The sequence below is a fragment of the Buceros rhinoceros genome, unplaced genomic scaffold (assembly GCF_000710305.1).
Source record: "Buceros rhinoceros silvestris isolate BGI_N320 unplaced genomic scaffold, ASM71030v1 scaffold2536, whole genome shotgun sequence".
Classification (NCBI taxonomy): Eukaryota; Metazoa; Chordata; class Aves; order Bucerotiformes; family Bucerotidae; genus Buceros; species Buceros rhinoceros.
This window is the reverse complement of record NW_010415616.1, coordinates 22,028-35,559: the sequence shown is the minus strand read 5'-3', so window position 1 is coordinate 35,559 and position 13,532 is coordinate 22,028. Positions and strand designations below refer to the sequence as shown.

The following is a 13,532-nucleotide window of genomic DNA, read 5'->3' as shown; positions in this document are numbered from 1 at the left end:
GAGGGTTGTAAAGCATTGGAACAGGCTGCCCAGGGAAGTGGTGGATTCCTCTATCCCTGGAGGTGCTGTGGTGCTGAGGGACATGGCTGAGTGGTGACCTAGCAGTTCTGGGTTAAGTCTGGTTGGACTTGATCTTGAAGGTGTCTTCCAACCAAAACAATTCTGTGAAACTGAGGAAAGTTACCACCTAAGGGTAGGTGACACAAGATGGGATACAGAAGAGCGTTTCAAAAATCATCTGTCATGTCAGCAAAAGAACTCAGAAGACTGTATGGAAATGAGTCACACTGTAACAACTGCCATAGTCTTGAAGATGGAGCTATAGCAAGAGTGTTCTATTATCGTGAATTTTCTATACTTAAAAGTATATTATCAAGTACCTTCATCCAAATGTTATGCAAAAGTTGATGAGGGAAACGTACTAAGATTTAAAGAACATATACCAAAACTTGAACCTTCCTTCAAAAATACTAGTTGCTCAGACTAGAGCAGGCAACATACTAGCTCCAGAGAACCCAAGAATGAGCCTGAGTACCAGCAGAAAGAGTGAGATTCTTCTTACCCAACTCTCTTGACATGGGTTTCACTAGTAGATTTGTTATCAGTGGAGACATGATAAACCCAGTCAGAGGAGATTAGGGTGCAATTCACCTTATCAAATGTCAGTATATGCTTCCAGTGAAGATGAATCTATATGCAGTTCTACTGACAGCATGAACAAGACCTCTGCATACCCTAATGGGAGATTAGACACCCAAGTCAAATTGCTGCAAATGCTATAGACATATGAAGTCTAGCATAATGAATCTTACATCACTTTCCCAGAGAAGGAAGATGCAAGAAGAAAACAATGCAACAACCCTAGTTTGCTAATATATTCTAGAGAGCTGTGACTGTCATCCCAGTGGCATAAAACTTCAATAATCAAGGGGCAAAATAGGTCAGGAATAAAAAAAGTATAAAATGCCATTAAAATATGATTTAGTGACTACTGTGGATGGGGCTGACTACCTCCTAGCAGGGTTGAAGGACAGTTTCCCCTTTAGTGATCTCCACTCCAGGCCATACAGCTCTTCTAACTGTCCTACACACATGAAAGACAGTGTGTGCCACAGCAGATTGCTATTTTTCCTCTCCCCTCAAATTAAGGCAATAATTGGATGCAAGTGTCCTTTCCAGCATTTGGACAATCCTTGAAATCACAAAAATACATGGCACATGTTCAGCTTTTCACAGAGAGGAAAAACAAGTCAGAAAGGTGTGCTCTTTGATAAAGGAGGATACTTACCTAGTCGAAGACATTCTAAAGATGCCTGGGCCCAGTTTCTTGTAGATGAAGATTCAATGTAGTAACAGTGACCTCGGAAAGGGATCCAAGACTTGTGTCCTTCAGATTCAGGGCACTTCCCTGGAAGCTGAGGGGGGTCAGTGGGAGCTTGAACTGTTTAAAAAAGATTTTTAAAAAGAAAGCACAAAACTTAAAGAAACAGCTTCTTGTAGTTTCTTTTATCATGAATGGATTACTCTAACCAAATTTTGGAAAATTCACTGAGGCCTTCAAAAAAAAAAAAGGTAACCTTGGTAGTCTATATTGCTTACTACAACACAATACTGGGAAAAAGTCCTAAATCTATGAACAAAAAGTACCATAACTATAGTCTCAAGAAATCTAATTTAGTAAAGAATCCAAACATTCTTAAGTTTAGCTCAACTCTTTACTCACAAATGTATTTTCACACTTGATTGTTTTGCTGAATTAGGGCCCATATGGACTTGGTCATATGGGCTGTGACCTAATAACGAGGAATGCAGAAGGCATTATGAGATGACAGTGACAGGACTTTCAGGTCAAAAACATAAAAGGAGGCAGTCTGAAGAAGTATCTTTAAACATTTCTGTACCACCTGTGTTTTGTTATTCAGCTATAAGGGGAAATCTGGAAAGCCAACATTCCTTGTGACACCTTATGGCTTGGTCATTCATCTCGTCCCTCTTCAACAGCGTACTGTGTGACTAACATTTACTGCCTTTTGATTTTTGAGGTTTTTGATCTTGCACACTTACTCAGTATCAGAATAAATAGCAGGGTAATGTATATATAAGCTTTGCAAAATATATCTAACATTATTAATATAAAGGGATGGCTATTCACAGTCACACTAGGTCTTTCTTAATGTGTGTTGGTCCTCATTTTAAAGCAGGCCCATTCAGCCCAAGTAAATTTTAATGATTTTATGTATTTAGCTCTTGAAATAAAAACCAGCATCTAAGTATATATCAGCAGACCACCCACCACAATGAGTGCTAAAGATATAATCATTGTAATTACAATGGTTAGATTCAAATTCTTACCATCAGGTTTTTTGCAAACAGAGAAGTAACTTTCATTGCAGGATGCTGTCTTCCAGGCTCCAGCAATGTCTAGATAGACACAGCCTATTTTCTGCTTTGGTTCCCCTTGAGCCCACTTAGTATACTTCATTCTCCAGTTATCAATCCATTCATAACGCCCATTGGTCTAAGAACAAAACAAATCAACAGGAATGATTTAACTCCAGGCATTAACCATTCCTTGGTCAGTCAAATCTGTCCATGCAGCATGTTGTGCTATAAGAGGTTTTTTAAGAATTAATTATTTGGCTAACTATCCTTAAAAATGTTGAAAGAGTCATAACAACAGCACCTTATTCTATTTCTGAAAAATAGGTATTGTTATTTAGAATAAATCTTTCCACTTGGCATCTTAAAATAAGTGGATTTTATCTCAAATACACCACATATACGAAGAGATATTTCAAGGTGCTAGCCTAATATGTCATGTTTGGAAGTTGACAGAGTGTAATACCACAGAAAATTGTGAAAGATATGTAATATATACAATTTCATCAGAGTAATGGAGATGGATGGATTCCTATCTGTAAATCTGACAGCATGTGAAAGTATTTGGGACGAAGATATAAGCTAATAAGCTAAAGTAAAAAGAGATAATAGGATTTTTCAGGTCCCAATTTGTCTGTAAGAGAAGTAGCATCATGGTCAATTAGTTTGATGTTCTTACCACATTACTGTTAAGACCGATCCATATAGGCACCCCATACTTTAATATCTTTAGCCACAGGAATGAATGACTGTAGGGATCTAAGATGCTGGAAAGGTCAAACTGATCACGTTTGCAGTTTTTTCTTGCATCCTCCCACGTCATTTTGGTATGGATGAACAAATAACTACTGTTACCATAATGGATAATGCTGGATGGGGATGAACTTGTAGAAGGCAGAAACTCAGCATCTGTAAAATGAAGGATGAAAAGGACTCATACTTGTTCAAAAGGGGATTAGGATTTCACTGTGGTTGCAAATAGATATAAACAAAAAGTTTTTTTCTTGATTTCATATTCCCTGACTTTGGACCATCATGGGTTAGATGTGCTATTCTTTAAGCCAGAATCATTACTAAAAATAAACTACTAAACTGTAGAAAAGAAAAGAGCTGTTTGAAGCTATGTCTGATGAGGAGTAAAGAAGCATTCTGTATAATCCTCCAGAACAGTATTATTGAAATGAATTAGGATTAAGTCACAACTTCTTTAGTAAAGTATTTTTTCATTGAAAGAAAGGCTTCACGGGGAATATATTGTTTTCCTGAGATTTTGGTTTGGGTTTTTGGGGTTTTTTTCCCACAGAAAAAAAAAACTCCACAACAGACCAGACCTTAAAAATTAATTAGATATTTAAATCGGGATTATCATTGCTCTTTTATTTTCATTTTTTGAGGTGAATTAGCTCAAATTCTGTGCAGGTGAGTTACAGTCACACTCCAGACAGCTCATGCTACATGTACAAGCCAGTATTTTTCAGAATACGTTTTGATAACCAATGTGTTCAGAAAATGACAGACAAAATCATGGAACAAATATCACGTCAAGGGTCATACTAGACACAAAGATGCAGGTACAAACTCCAACTCAGGAAGTTACCAACACAGCAGTTACTGGGGAGGGTCAGCTGTGAGCAGTGACTCTAACTGGACCTCTGACACATATGACCCTTGTGTTCCTGCCAAAACAATTTGTGGATGTATCTTTATTGGAAGTGAAATGGTGTTGAAATCCATACACCCAAGCAGTTCCTAGTTTTTATTGTGTTTTAACCAAAAGATAAGTACCTGCATTAATTTGGCATATATATCCTCTGTTGTTATCACAACTTTCATCAGCCCACTTCCCTGCTTCCTTAACAGGATTGTTTCTCATGACAACACAATCAGCCTTGAGGCAAAAAGATATAAAATCAGTTACAAATAGCTATAAGAAACAAATACGATTTATTTGTCCCCCTTTTACATCTTTGAACATATATAATGCTACAGTTTCACTCTCGTTTCTTTGTAACATTTAAGAGCATAAGCTTTATGATGTGGACATTCTGTTCCTCTTGCATGTCACAAATTCTTAATATTGCTTACTCTTGCACAACAGTAGGGTGGATAAGCAGAGCAGAGAAATTCTGGTATTTTCATATCTCCAGGCATACAGAATGGAGAGAAGGAAAGCCACAGATAATTTAAAGGGGAGTAAAATCAACTGCTGAAGAAAGAGCAGTTAACATCGCTCAAGAGAAAAAAAGGGACCCTCAATGCAACATTTCTGACATACCAATCTCTTTAAATTTATTGTTGCAAGCTGTAATACTACACAGAGCAAAATTAGAACTGTTCCTGCCCAAAGGCAGTCATTGATCTGTCAGTAACATATTCACAGTGACACTTCAACTTCTCTGACATGGACTCAATAGCAAGAACCTCTCGTAGTAAACAAACAGTGATGAATGCAAAAGGCTCCACGGGTAGAAATGGTTTTGTGCAATGAAGCATCCATATTTATTTTCTTCTATTTACTTACTTGGTTTTGCTGTCCAGGAGGAGGTGTACAGAGAAACACTTAATTTGTGAGTGAAAAACATTAAGATTTATATCTTTTACACTGAACATTGCACAGTATTTTGTATTAACTATGATAACTTTTTTTTTGCTAAGGTCAAGTAAACTTAAAAATAAATCTGAAATTTATAAAATAGGGACTTTATAAGTCTTCACAGAAGACTTCATAGAAATTTGTCTACTTTCCATAAAAAGAGAAAGATATATATTGTTCCTCCCAGAAGTAACATTCGAAAGATGCTTTCTCTTTTGAACTCCATATTCTCCCAAATTTTCTTTCTCCATTAGAGACAAGAAGCCCAGCCAGGAGAAAAAAAACACTGGCAAAACGGCCGTTCTTCCCAACCTTCTGCTGAAAGCAGAGAAAAAAACAAAAAAAAAAAAAAAAAAAAACAGGAAAAAAGACCTTATATGTAAATATAAGAATTTTACATTAAAACTATCATTTGAGAGAAATAGAATTGGCACTATAATGTGCAGTGGCTCCATAGCACAGAACCGTCTAAATAGAGAGGAACTATATGACCTATCAGATCAGTTTGTACAACAGAGAAGCAGAGGAAGTTTTTCGGTTTTGTTTTGGTTTGTTTGGTTTTTTTCTAATCTGAATAAGTGTCTTTTTATAGAGGCATGTTCTTTCCACAAATGTGACTGACAGGATTTGCTTCTGTGCAATACACGGCTGTTTGAGGGGTATGTTAGGAAGTGCCCCTTGCAAGACACATGCCAACAGAGAAACCTGCTAAGTTCAGGCACAACTGCAGTAAGAGGACTACGAGGATGAGCTCATTCAGTATGCTTTTTTTGGGCAAATACCATGAGGTGGGAATCCCACTGCCCTCTTTACCACAGCCTATGAGAGAATGTGGAGTGGACACAGAAGCAGTGTAGCCTTCACAGACACAGAGAACCGGTCTTTGTATGAGCACTCCACAGACGCTGTCACCCACTAACACAGCAGCTGCCCAAGGACTCCAAACCATCCACTCCATCTGAATTTTTATTTGATATGTATAAAAATGTGAAAGTAATAAGTCAAGCAGTAACATATCTCAAATCCCAACAAATGTGTAAATGCAATCTAAAATCAAATATCCATTAACAATTTGTGATTTACCTGGCCATCATGTGAGTATAAATCCATACGTCCTGATGGGAAGCCTTTGGCCCAGTTTGTAAAGTAAACTCCCGTTCCATCTGTCCAGAGGAACATCCGTTCATGATTTATGTCATTTAATCCAATCCATGTATCAGTAACCAAATCTTTCATATGGAAAGTGAGGAAAGCTAGAGTAAAAAAAGGCAAAGAAAAAGATAAATACTTTTAATAAAGGGCAATTGAAATGATTGGCCTTACTGAGATAGCGGCTATTAAATATTTTTTGTTAATACAGTGCACTTCATTGTTCCCAACACAAGCAGGTAAGATGAAAAGGAGGTGACACTCGAGCTTAAAGAACAGTGAATCAAGTATGTAACTGTGGCTTTGGGCAAAATACTTCAGTTAAGTATCTAACCTGGTGCTGGGATGAATCCCCAAAGTGTGAAGGAAATGCTTTTTATAAAGTACCAAGACATTTTTGAATCCTAGTCCCATAGATGACTTAGAAATATACAGTTATGTAGATCACGTACATTTTTGACAATTTCACCAGAGTGGTTACATCCCAGTGGCATCAGACAGACAGCACCATTGAGCACCCACCACTTGTGTGTCTGCACAAGTAGTACTTGTAGTAGTTCCAGTAGTACTGCAGTAGTACTGCAGTAGTTCCAGTTTCTCCCCGGAACACCCAGACAATAGCCTGCACTGCCTTAGCAGGGAGCAAAATGCACAAGTAACATGCTCAAAATGAGCCTCAACAGGACTATTCATCACAAGCAAATGAATTACCACAGCTTTGCACAGCCCAGGAAGGTGCTTGTGTGTCTTAGGACTCAAAGAGACCAAGCTAGGTCAGTTGGCATTCATCACCCACTAATCCACAACACATCAAATACTGTGATAAAAGGGAGATATCATGGCTTTTGCCAACTGCTACAGTCACTGTTATGAGCTTACTTTTCTCAGTAAACAATAAATGAATTTCTGTCTACTCTATCAGCCCTTCACATTTCTTTAGTCTTTTAAAATGAACGCAACTTACACTTCCAGGAATTAAACCCACAGGTTCATTTGCCAAACGTTAGCATTGCTGTCCTGCCAGAAACTGTAACAGGAACTCAACCCTTTATGTATACATTGCCAGCAACAACAATGGGTGTGTGCTAATAGCTTTATTGCTCATTTCTCTTTTACCTAGAATCCAAGACCTATCCATGAACCAACCACTTGAAATCTGTACTGCAGCAATCATGTTGGATAAGAATTTAACTATGTTCAAAAAGTAAAAGTTTGATTCATCTCTTCACATGAGGAAAATGTAAGTGGTACTAAGGACATATCAGCAGTCTAAATTTAAACTATTTAATTGCTTAGACTGCAACACAAACTTGTTCTACAAAGGTTAATTTTTAAATTTTTCTGCATCCTCTTTTAAGTTCACAAAGAGTATGTGTTGTGCACCATCTGTTTCTCATTGCTGTAGTATAAAACAATATTTCTAAAAATAGGGTGTTTTTAATATCTATCAAAAAATCTAAATCTAATAAAAATCTTCCCCAGTCAAAATCTGAGTGTGTACCATGTTTATTCAAGCTTGAGGTAATTTCCCTCTGTTCATCTCCCTCAGCCATGGATGCAGCTCTTAGGTTCATTACAAGAAGATCCTCCAGTGAAAAGAACGGTACATCTTTGTGGTGAGTTGTGAGCAGGTGCACAAACCTCTGCCCCAATCTGCCCAGAGACAGCAAGATCTGATCCTGAAGGTGTTCTGTTTGAGTTAATAGGAAAGCCATGCAGTGAGTTAATGCCACCTAGCGAAACTACACCATTTGGAATGCAATTTGCTGGGTCCAGCCAGCATCATGTGTAAACAGAATAAGCATGACTTTGGCTGCCAGGATAATATATATGTGTGTGTATATATACAAGCTGACGCTGAAATTTGGCGGATTCACGTGAAGACTCCATTGTAAATTTCAAAAAATTTTGCTTTGGAACAAAAATAAGATGAGCAGTCATTATTCAAATCCTGTCCATATTCACACAAATACAACAGCCATCCTATAGAGATAAAATGTCATCTCATCCAGTTGCTACACAACTATACACAGTACCTTGCACTTGTTCATTAGGGATAGTGGCCAGGTTTCCTCCTAAATTCATGCAAGCTGTTCGTGCAGTATGCCAAGTGACACGTTCATCTTCTGTAGATCCAAATATTTTGTAACACTAAAACATGAACAAATTCTATATATTATCTTTACTCCAATATCCCTTGCGGATTGAAAACCACTGTGTTAAGCAAAGCAGGATGGACAAAAGCAGTAAAATAATGCATTTATCTGAAAAAAACTACATCCAGGTTAAAATGAGCTTTTTGGGCTGGTGCTTGTTCCGCATAAAATTGATGGTCTCAAAAAATTGTTTTGCTCAACAAGATACATACTAGATTTGATCTGAAATCCCTAGAAAATAAACAAAACCTGACTTTTTATAGACAGTCAGCTAACAGTGATAAGTTACACATGACCGATATTAGTCTGTCAATTTATTTATTTGACTCTACAAAGCATATCATGTTAATAAGGTTAAGGAAGACAAAACGTATTCAGTACTGAAAAAGCATTATGGTTTGGTTAAAAAACATCAAGATCGAAGCATCACTACTTCAGGAACTCTGTCTAAACTCTTTAGGAAATGCATATCAAAAGTTACGAAGAGATGACTAGAGAATCACTTTCGTCAACTGCAACTGAACATGCTAATCTGCCACTTCATTGGAAGCATCAAAAAATCACCTCTCCTGCAAAACGGTGGATGGGCAAACACAAAAGCATGCAGGTGTCAACCATCTCTCTGTAAAAAATAATAATATTTTCCTTTAATAAGAAACAATGTTATTAAATAATTCCCATGTTAAATAGTTCCCTATTTAATGCTTTGACAAACATCCAACATGCACTGTATTTTTTATGGTACCTTATTATGAAAGGAAAGCCAAGTTGGATGACATCCTCTTGGAGCTGAAAATGTTGTTGGAGGAACTGTTGAATTAGTGGAACTGTTGTGCCTTTCACATATGTAGGGATTTGGATAACCACAGTTTATATCATTCCAAAATCCTGAATGTAAGATAAGTGGAGAACTGTATGACACCACATCCAGAGGTGGTTAAATGGAAATCAATTTCACTCATTCTTACACAAAGTGCTTTTGGTTGCAAGATAAGATCAAATCCTCAGAGACTCTCAGTTTATTATCATTCCATATCAGCATCTAGATAAATCTGTCACTGTAATTACAAAATGTTAAAAGCAGTGTAGAACCAGGTATTCGGGTCCTGAATATAATAACATGGTCTACTTCTATAACAATTGTCAAAAGAAAAAAAAATTTAGGGACGAGATGCCTCTCAGAAGAAAAAATAAGTTGGGACACAAACACACAAATAATGAAATTCAGGAACAAAAATATAAAACTCACCTAAATTCTTATACATAACTACACAGTTTTCATCATTATTTGCAAAGTTAGGTTCATGTGGTGCCCATGCCAAATAATTCACTGGAGTGCCATCCATCCAGCTTAAGAAAAACAATCCAACAAAACACTTCTTTAACATACAGATAGAATTGCTTCTATGTCACAAAAAGTATTTTTGCAATATGTTTAATTCAGCCAGTCAGAGTTTAAGGTGTACAAGATTTTTAGATTAATTTGCCTCTTTGCTAATTGCACTAAACTTAATCTCTGCACAAAGATGTAGTGTATGTGTTGAAGTTTTGTTTACTCTGCATTAAAGCAATATGCTGCTGCTTTTGCAACCCACAGGCCAATATTTGATTGAAGCCAACATGAAAGCAAGGTGTCATTTCAGCATGAGAGAACCCAGATGCTCACCATTTCCCCCAGGTCACACATTCCCTGTGCCTATTACAGAGATAAGAGATCTTATTCGTAACTCCAGTAAAATGCTTGATCTTTCCCCCATGCAGACGAAAAGCACATGACAAACCACCTACAAGGATATTCCTTTGACAATGTGACTTACCATAAGGTAAAATATAAACATCAAAAAAGTTGTACATCCATGCAAATTAAACTGTAAAGAATAAAATCATAACCAGGCAACCAAACATGGACCAGAACGCATATTCCTATTGGACTGCAAGTGACAGAGGTGTCCAGATTCACCCTTCGGTACACACACAAGGTACTTCACTCAAAAACATACCCATCTCAAGGTCACTACAAAAACAACAGAATGGCAGGGATGCCTCATTTTCAGAAGGGGATCTGACTCACCTAACATCTTAATTATCCTCTGGAGGGTCCTCATTGGCATTGAGGACTATAAGGAGAACCAAGAACTACTGGGCATCTATCCAGGCACTTCAAGACCCAGGCTGAATACAAGCCTAAGTTGACATCACGTGTAAAAGTCAATATGGTGCTGCATACTGACATTCAGAAATGCCTGCAGAAAACCTGCTTATCCTCACAGTGCACCTGTAGTTTTATAATGGCAATAGCTATCTTTGCTCTACAAAAAGAAAATAGGTTGCCTTTCTCCCTTTATTACAATATGTTCCCAACTGTTAAGGATGAGGAAAAAGAATGTTTTTACCTACCAAAAAACCTTACATATTTGAGCTGGGGCATCTATTTGAATTTTCTATATAAATCACAGAATAAAGGAAATTAGAATTCCTGAAAAAAAATCCAAAATACATAATCTTCAGTGTGATTTTTCTACTAGCTTTGGGTGAATTCTATTCAGTAAATGCGCAGTATTTCTCCTGAATAGTCTGGAGCTAAATTAATACGGAATTAAACCACTTGAGAATACAATTTAAATTAAGACTCAAAACTAGGTATGTCTTGAAAATCCATGCCCTATTGAATTAACCTGTTTGGTCCCACAGACTACAAAATATTAAAATACACGGTAAAGCAGAGCTTCACAAATCTAAGAGATCTGATGTAAACTTATAAAAACAAAGTTAATTCTTTATATTGTTAAAGAGTAAGTCCTATGCTTAAACGATCTACTGTTGCTTCCAGTAGTGCCAAGGAGAAATTCCATTTGCTTTAAAAGGAGCTGGTCTTCTACGAAGAAAAAATCTCAGCAGTATCAACAGGAAATTCTTTTTAAAAGTTCCTTATATTAGCTCCATTTTATTGGAGTATGGACAAGGCAGACAACAGCTGAGAGAAAAATTAAAATCAAGGGGTTTTTTCCTGCTCTAAAAAAATACAGAATAACTTTAGCAGTAATAGGGTGAGAAAGCCTAACCACAGAAATGGGATTTAAAAAAAAAAAAACCAAAAGAAAGGTGGATTACTTATCATGGCACATTGTGGTATATTTACTACAGAATACATTTTTACAGCCTTCAAATAATAATAAAAAAAACCACTAAGCATGAAAATCCCACAGAATTCAGAGGAAAAACATTCTCATTCTCTTTGACAGGTCACAATTTTATTCAAGCACGTCATTATTTTGCCCTGCTCAGTAGATGTCTGTATTTTAAAGTACAATGCAAGCACGTTGGTTCCAGTTGTCCTACCTTGTCCGTTGGTCAACACTCAGTTGTAAACCAATGAAATATGAATCGTCTCTGCCATTTTTCAGTATCTAGAATGTAAAGATGGCAATTGTATAAATGTCCTCTTCTTACCATAGAATTCTGTTCTATTAATAATGAGTAATATATGTCTGACTCACAGGATATGAACTGCTATTTCCTCTAGCTACACCATTGCAGTTAAAGCATCTCACAGCTGACAGTCCACAGGCAAATGTCACCATTGGCCAAAAGGCATGGTCAACACTTCTCACAGTATAACCGGAAAGTCACTGAAATCAGCACCTCTTGCATAGTCTCTGCAGTGGATATCATCTGACAAGTTTCTTGCAAGGGACAAGCCTTCCTACAATTTGGATACAAATTGATATAGGCTCTTGTGTCATCTAACTGCCACTCTTCAGCCAGCTCAGGAAAAGTTCATTCTAGTTCAAATCTGAGTTTTAAGCACATTCTTGATTAAAAGATGTTGGCCTTAAGACATTATAAACAGGCAACCAGCCACTAGCAACCAGCCATCTAGGAAATGTCATTTAAAAGCTTTTTCTCATGATATAATCCATGCCTCAAGCTGTTCCACATAATTATATTCCCACCACAAGAAGGAGGCAAAGGAGCAAACCTGAGGACAAAAAAAGAGGTTGCCAGGTGGACTATTTCCCAGATAGAGTGACAAGATCAAAAACCAACGTTCTGAGTGTTGTATGCAAGCCAATATCTGGTTTGATCCACTACTTAGATATCCTGACTTTATGTGTTGTTAAACTTCACTTTCCAATAACTCACCTGCCTTACAGAATCCTAGCTCACCTGTACTGTGCTTCCTGCTAAAATGAAGCCACTTATCAATTAAAAGTAAGCATTAAGGTTTACTTTAGCACATTACCAGTTGCAGGTAGATACAATGTGGTGTAAGTGCTAAAATTAATAGGAAAAGCAGATAACAATTTGTTTAATGCTTACTGTGCTTATTGCTATACAAAATACCAAATCAAACTTGCGTCAGCTATGAAACAATCTAAATAAAGACTCGAGTTGGTTTTCTATATTAACCTGGCTTAATGCTACTGCAATTTCACTATCATAAAACTTGCAGGGAGAACACCAATGTGGAAAGGATTTGTGCCCATGTTCTCTTGTTTTGGATGATTTATTCCATAGCGTTAATGATTTTTCTTACATATCGCCAGAGGAACTTCCTTTCACTTTCATTCTCAATGATGGCAAGGTCTCCGAGGTTCCTTTTGCAGAATTCACGACCTTTTTCCATAGGAACACTCTCTGTGCTGAAATAATACTCTTTGTCTTCATGCATAATCCATCCATCCTCAGTAGTCTTGTATTCTGCAAGATAAACGGTAAAATGACTGTATTGTTCCTGCGATACAAGACCTTCTCATTTTAAAAGTGCTTTTCAACATACACACACAGACAAATAGAAATAGCAATAACACTTACTGGGTGTGGGAGATTCTGTTGGTTCAGGCTTTACACTTGTCCCTGTAAGAAAAAAATATTTATTGTGATGCTTCCTGCTGGAAGAGGAAATATTTACTATGATTGATAGGCATGTTTTTCTATTGACATTGCATTTTACAGTAAGCAGTGGATTTAACACCAAAATCTAGAAGGAACAAAATAACCTAAATTTTTTTTTTTTGTACACTATTAAATTTTAAATACAAATTCTTGTTCCCTGAGGCTGTTGCTTATGTACAAGGTATTATAAAATGCCTTGAAATTTATCTGAATTAAGTAATTATTTTTGGTATTCACAGGGTGCAGAAAACCTTATGTACCAAAGCATTAGGTACCATTCTGTCAAGACAGTGACTCCCTCTCCCTCCTTTCTCCAGGTCACTTACACATGAATTCTGGCTTAAACCAGAGGCAGCAGG

General features: G+C 37.0%; 1 protein-coding gene across 1 annotated transcript in view; it reads right to left on the bottom strand.

Annotated features, from left to right (window-relative positions):
• The window catches only part of MRC1 (mannose receptor, C type 1), a gene marked incomplete at its 5' end in the record, with an annotated part of 43,392 nt that overhangs the window by 11,721 nt on the left and 18,139 nt on the right, over positions 1 to 13,532 (bottom strand). Inside the window, 11 exons of the mRNA XM_010137463.1 lie at positions 1,289 to 1,441; positions 2,353 to 2,518; positions 3,059 to 3,288; positions 4,165 to 4,267; positions 6,056 to 6,225; positions 8,158 to 8,272; positions 9,023 to 9,165; positions 9,527 to 9,627; positions 11,617 to 11,684; positions 12,815 to 12,978; positions 13,093 to 13,134. Of these exons, the coding sequence (XP_010135765.1) occupies positions 1,289 to 1,441; positions 2,353 to 2,518; positions 3,059 to 3,288; positions 4,165 to 4,267; positions 6,056 to 6,225; positions 8,158 to 8,272; positions 9,023 to 9,165; positions 9,527 to 9,627; positions 11,617 to 11,684; positions 12,815 to 12,978; positions 13,093 to 13,134 (1,455 nt within the window). The remainder of the gene's footprint in view (positions 1 to 1,288; positions 1,442 to 2,352; positions 2,519 to 3,058; positions 3,289 to 4,164; positions 4,268 to 6,055; positions 6,226 to 8,157; positions 8,273 to 9,022; positions 9,166 to 9,526; positions 9,628 to 11,616; positions 11,685 to 12,814; positions 12,979 to 13,092; positions 13,135 to 13,532) is intronic.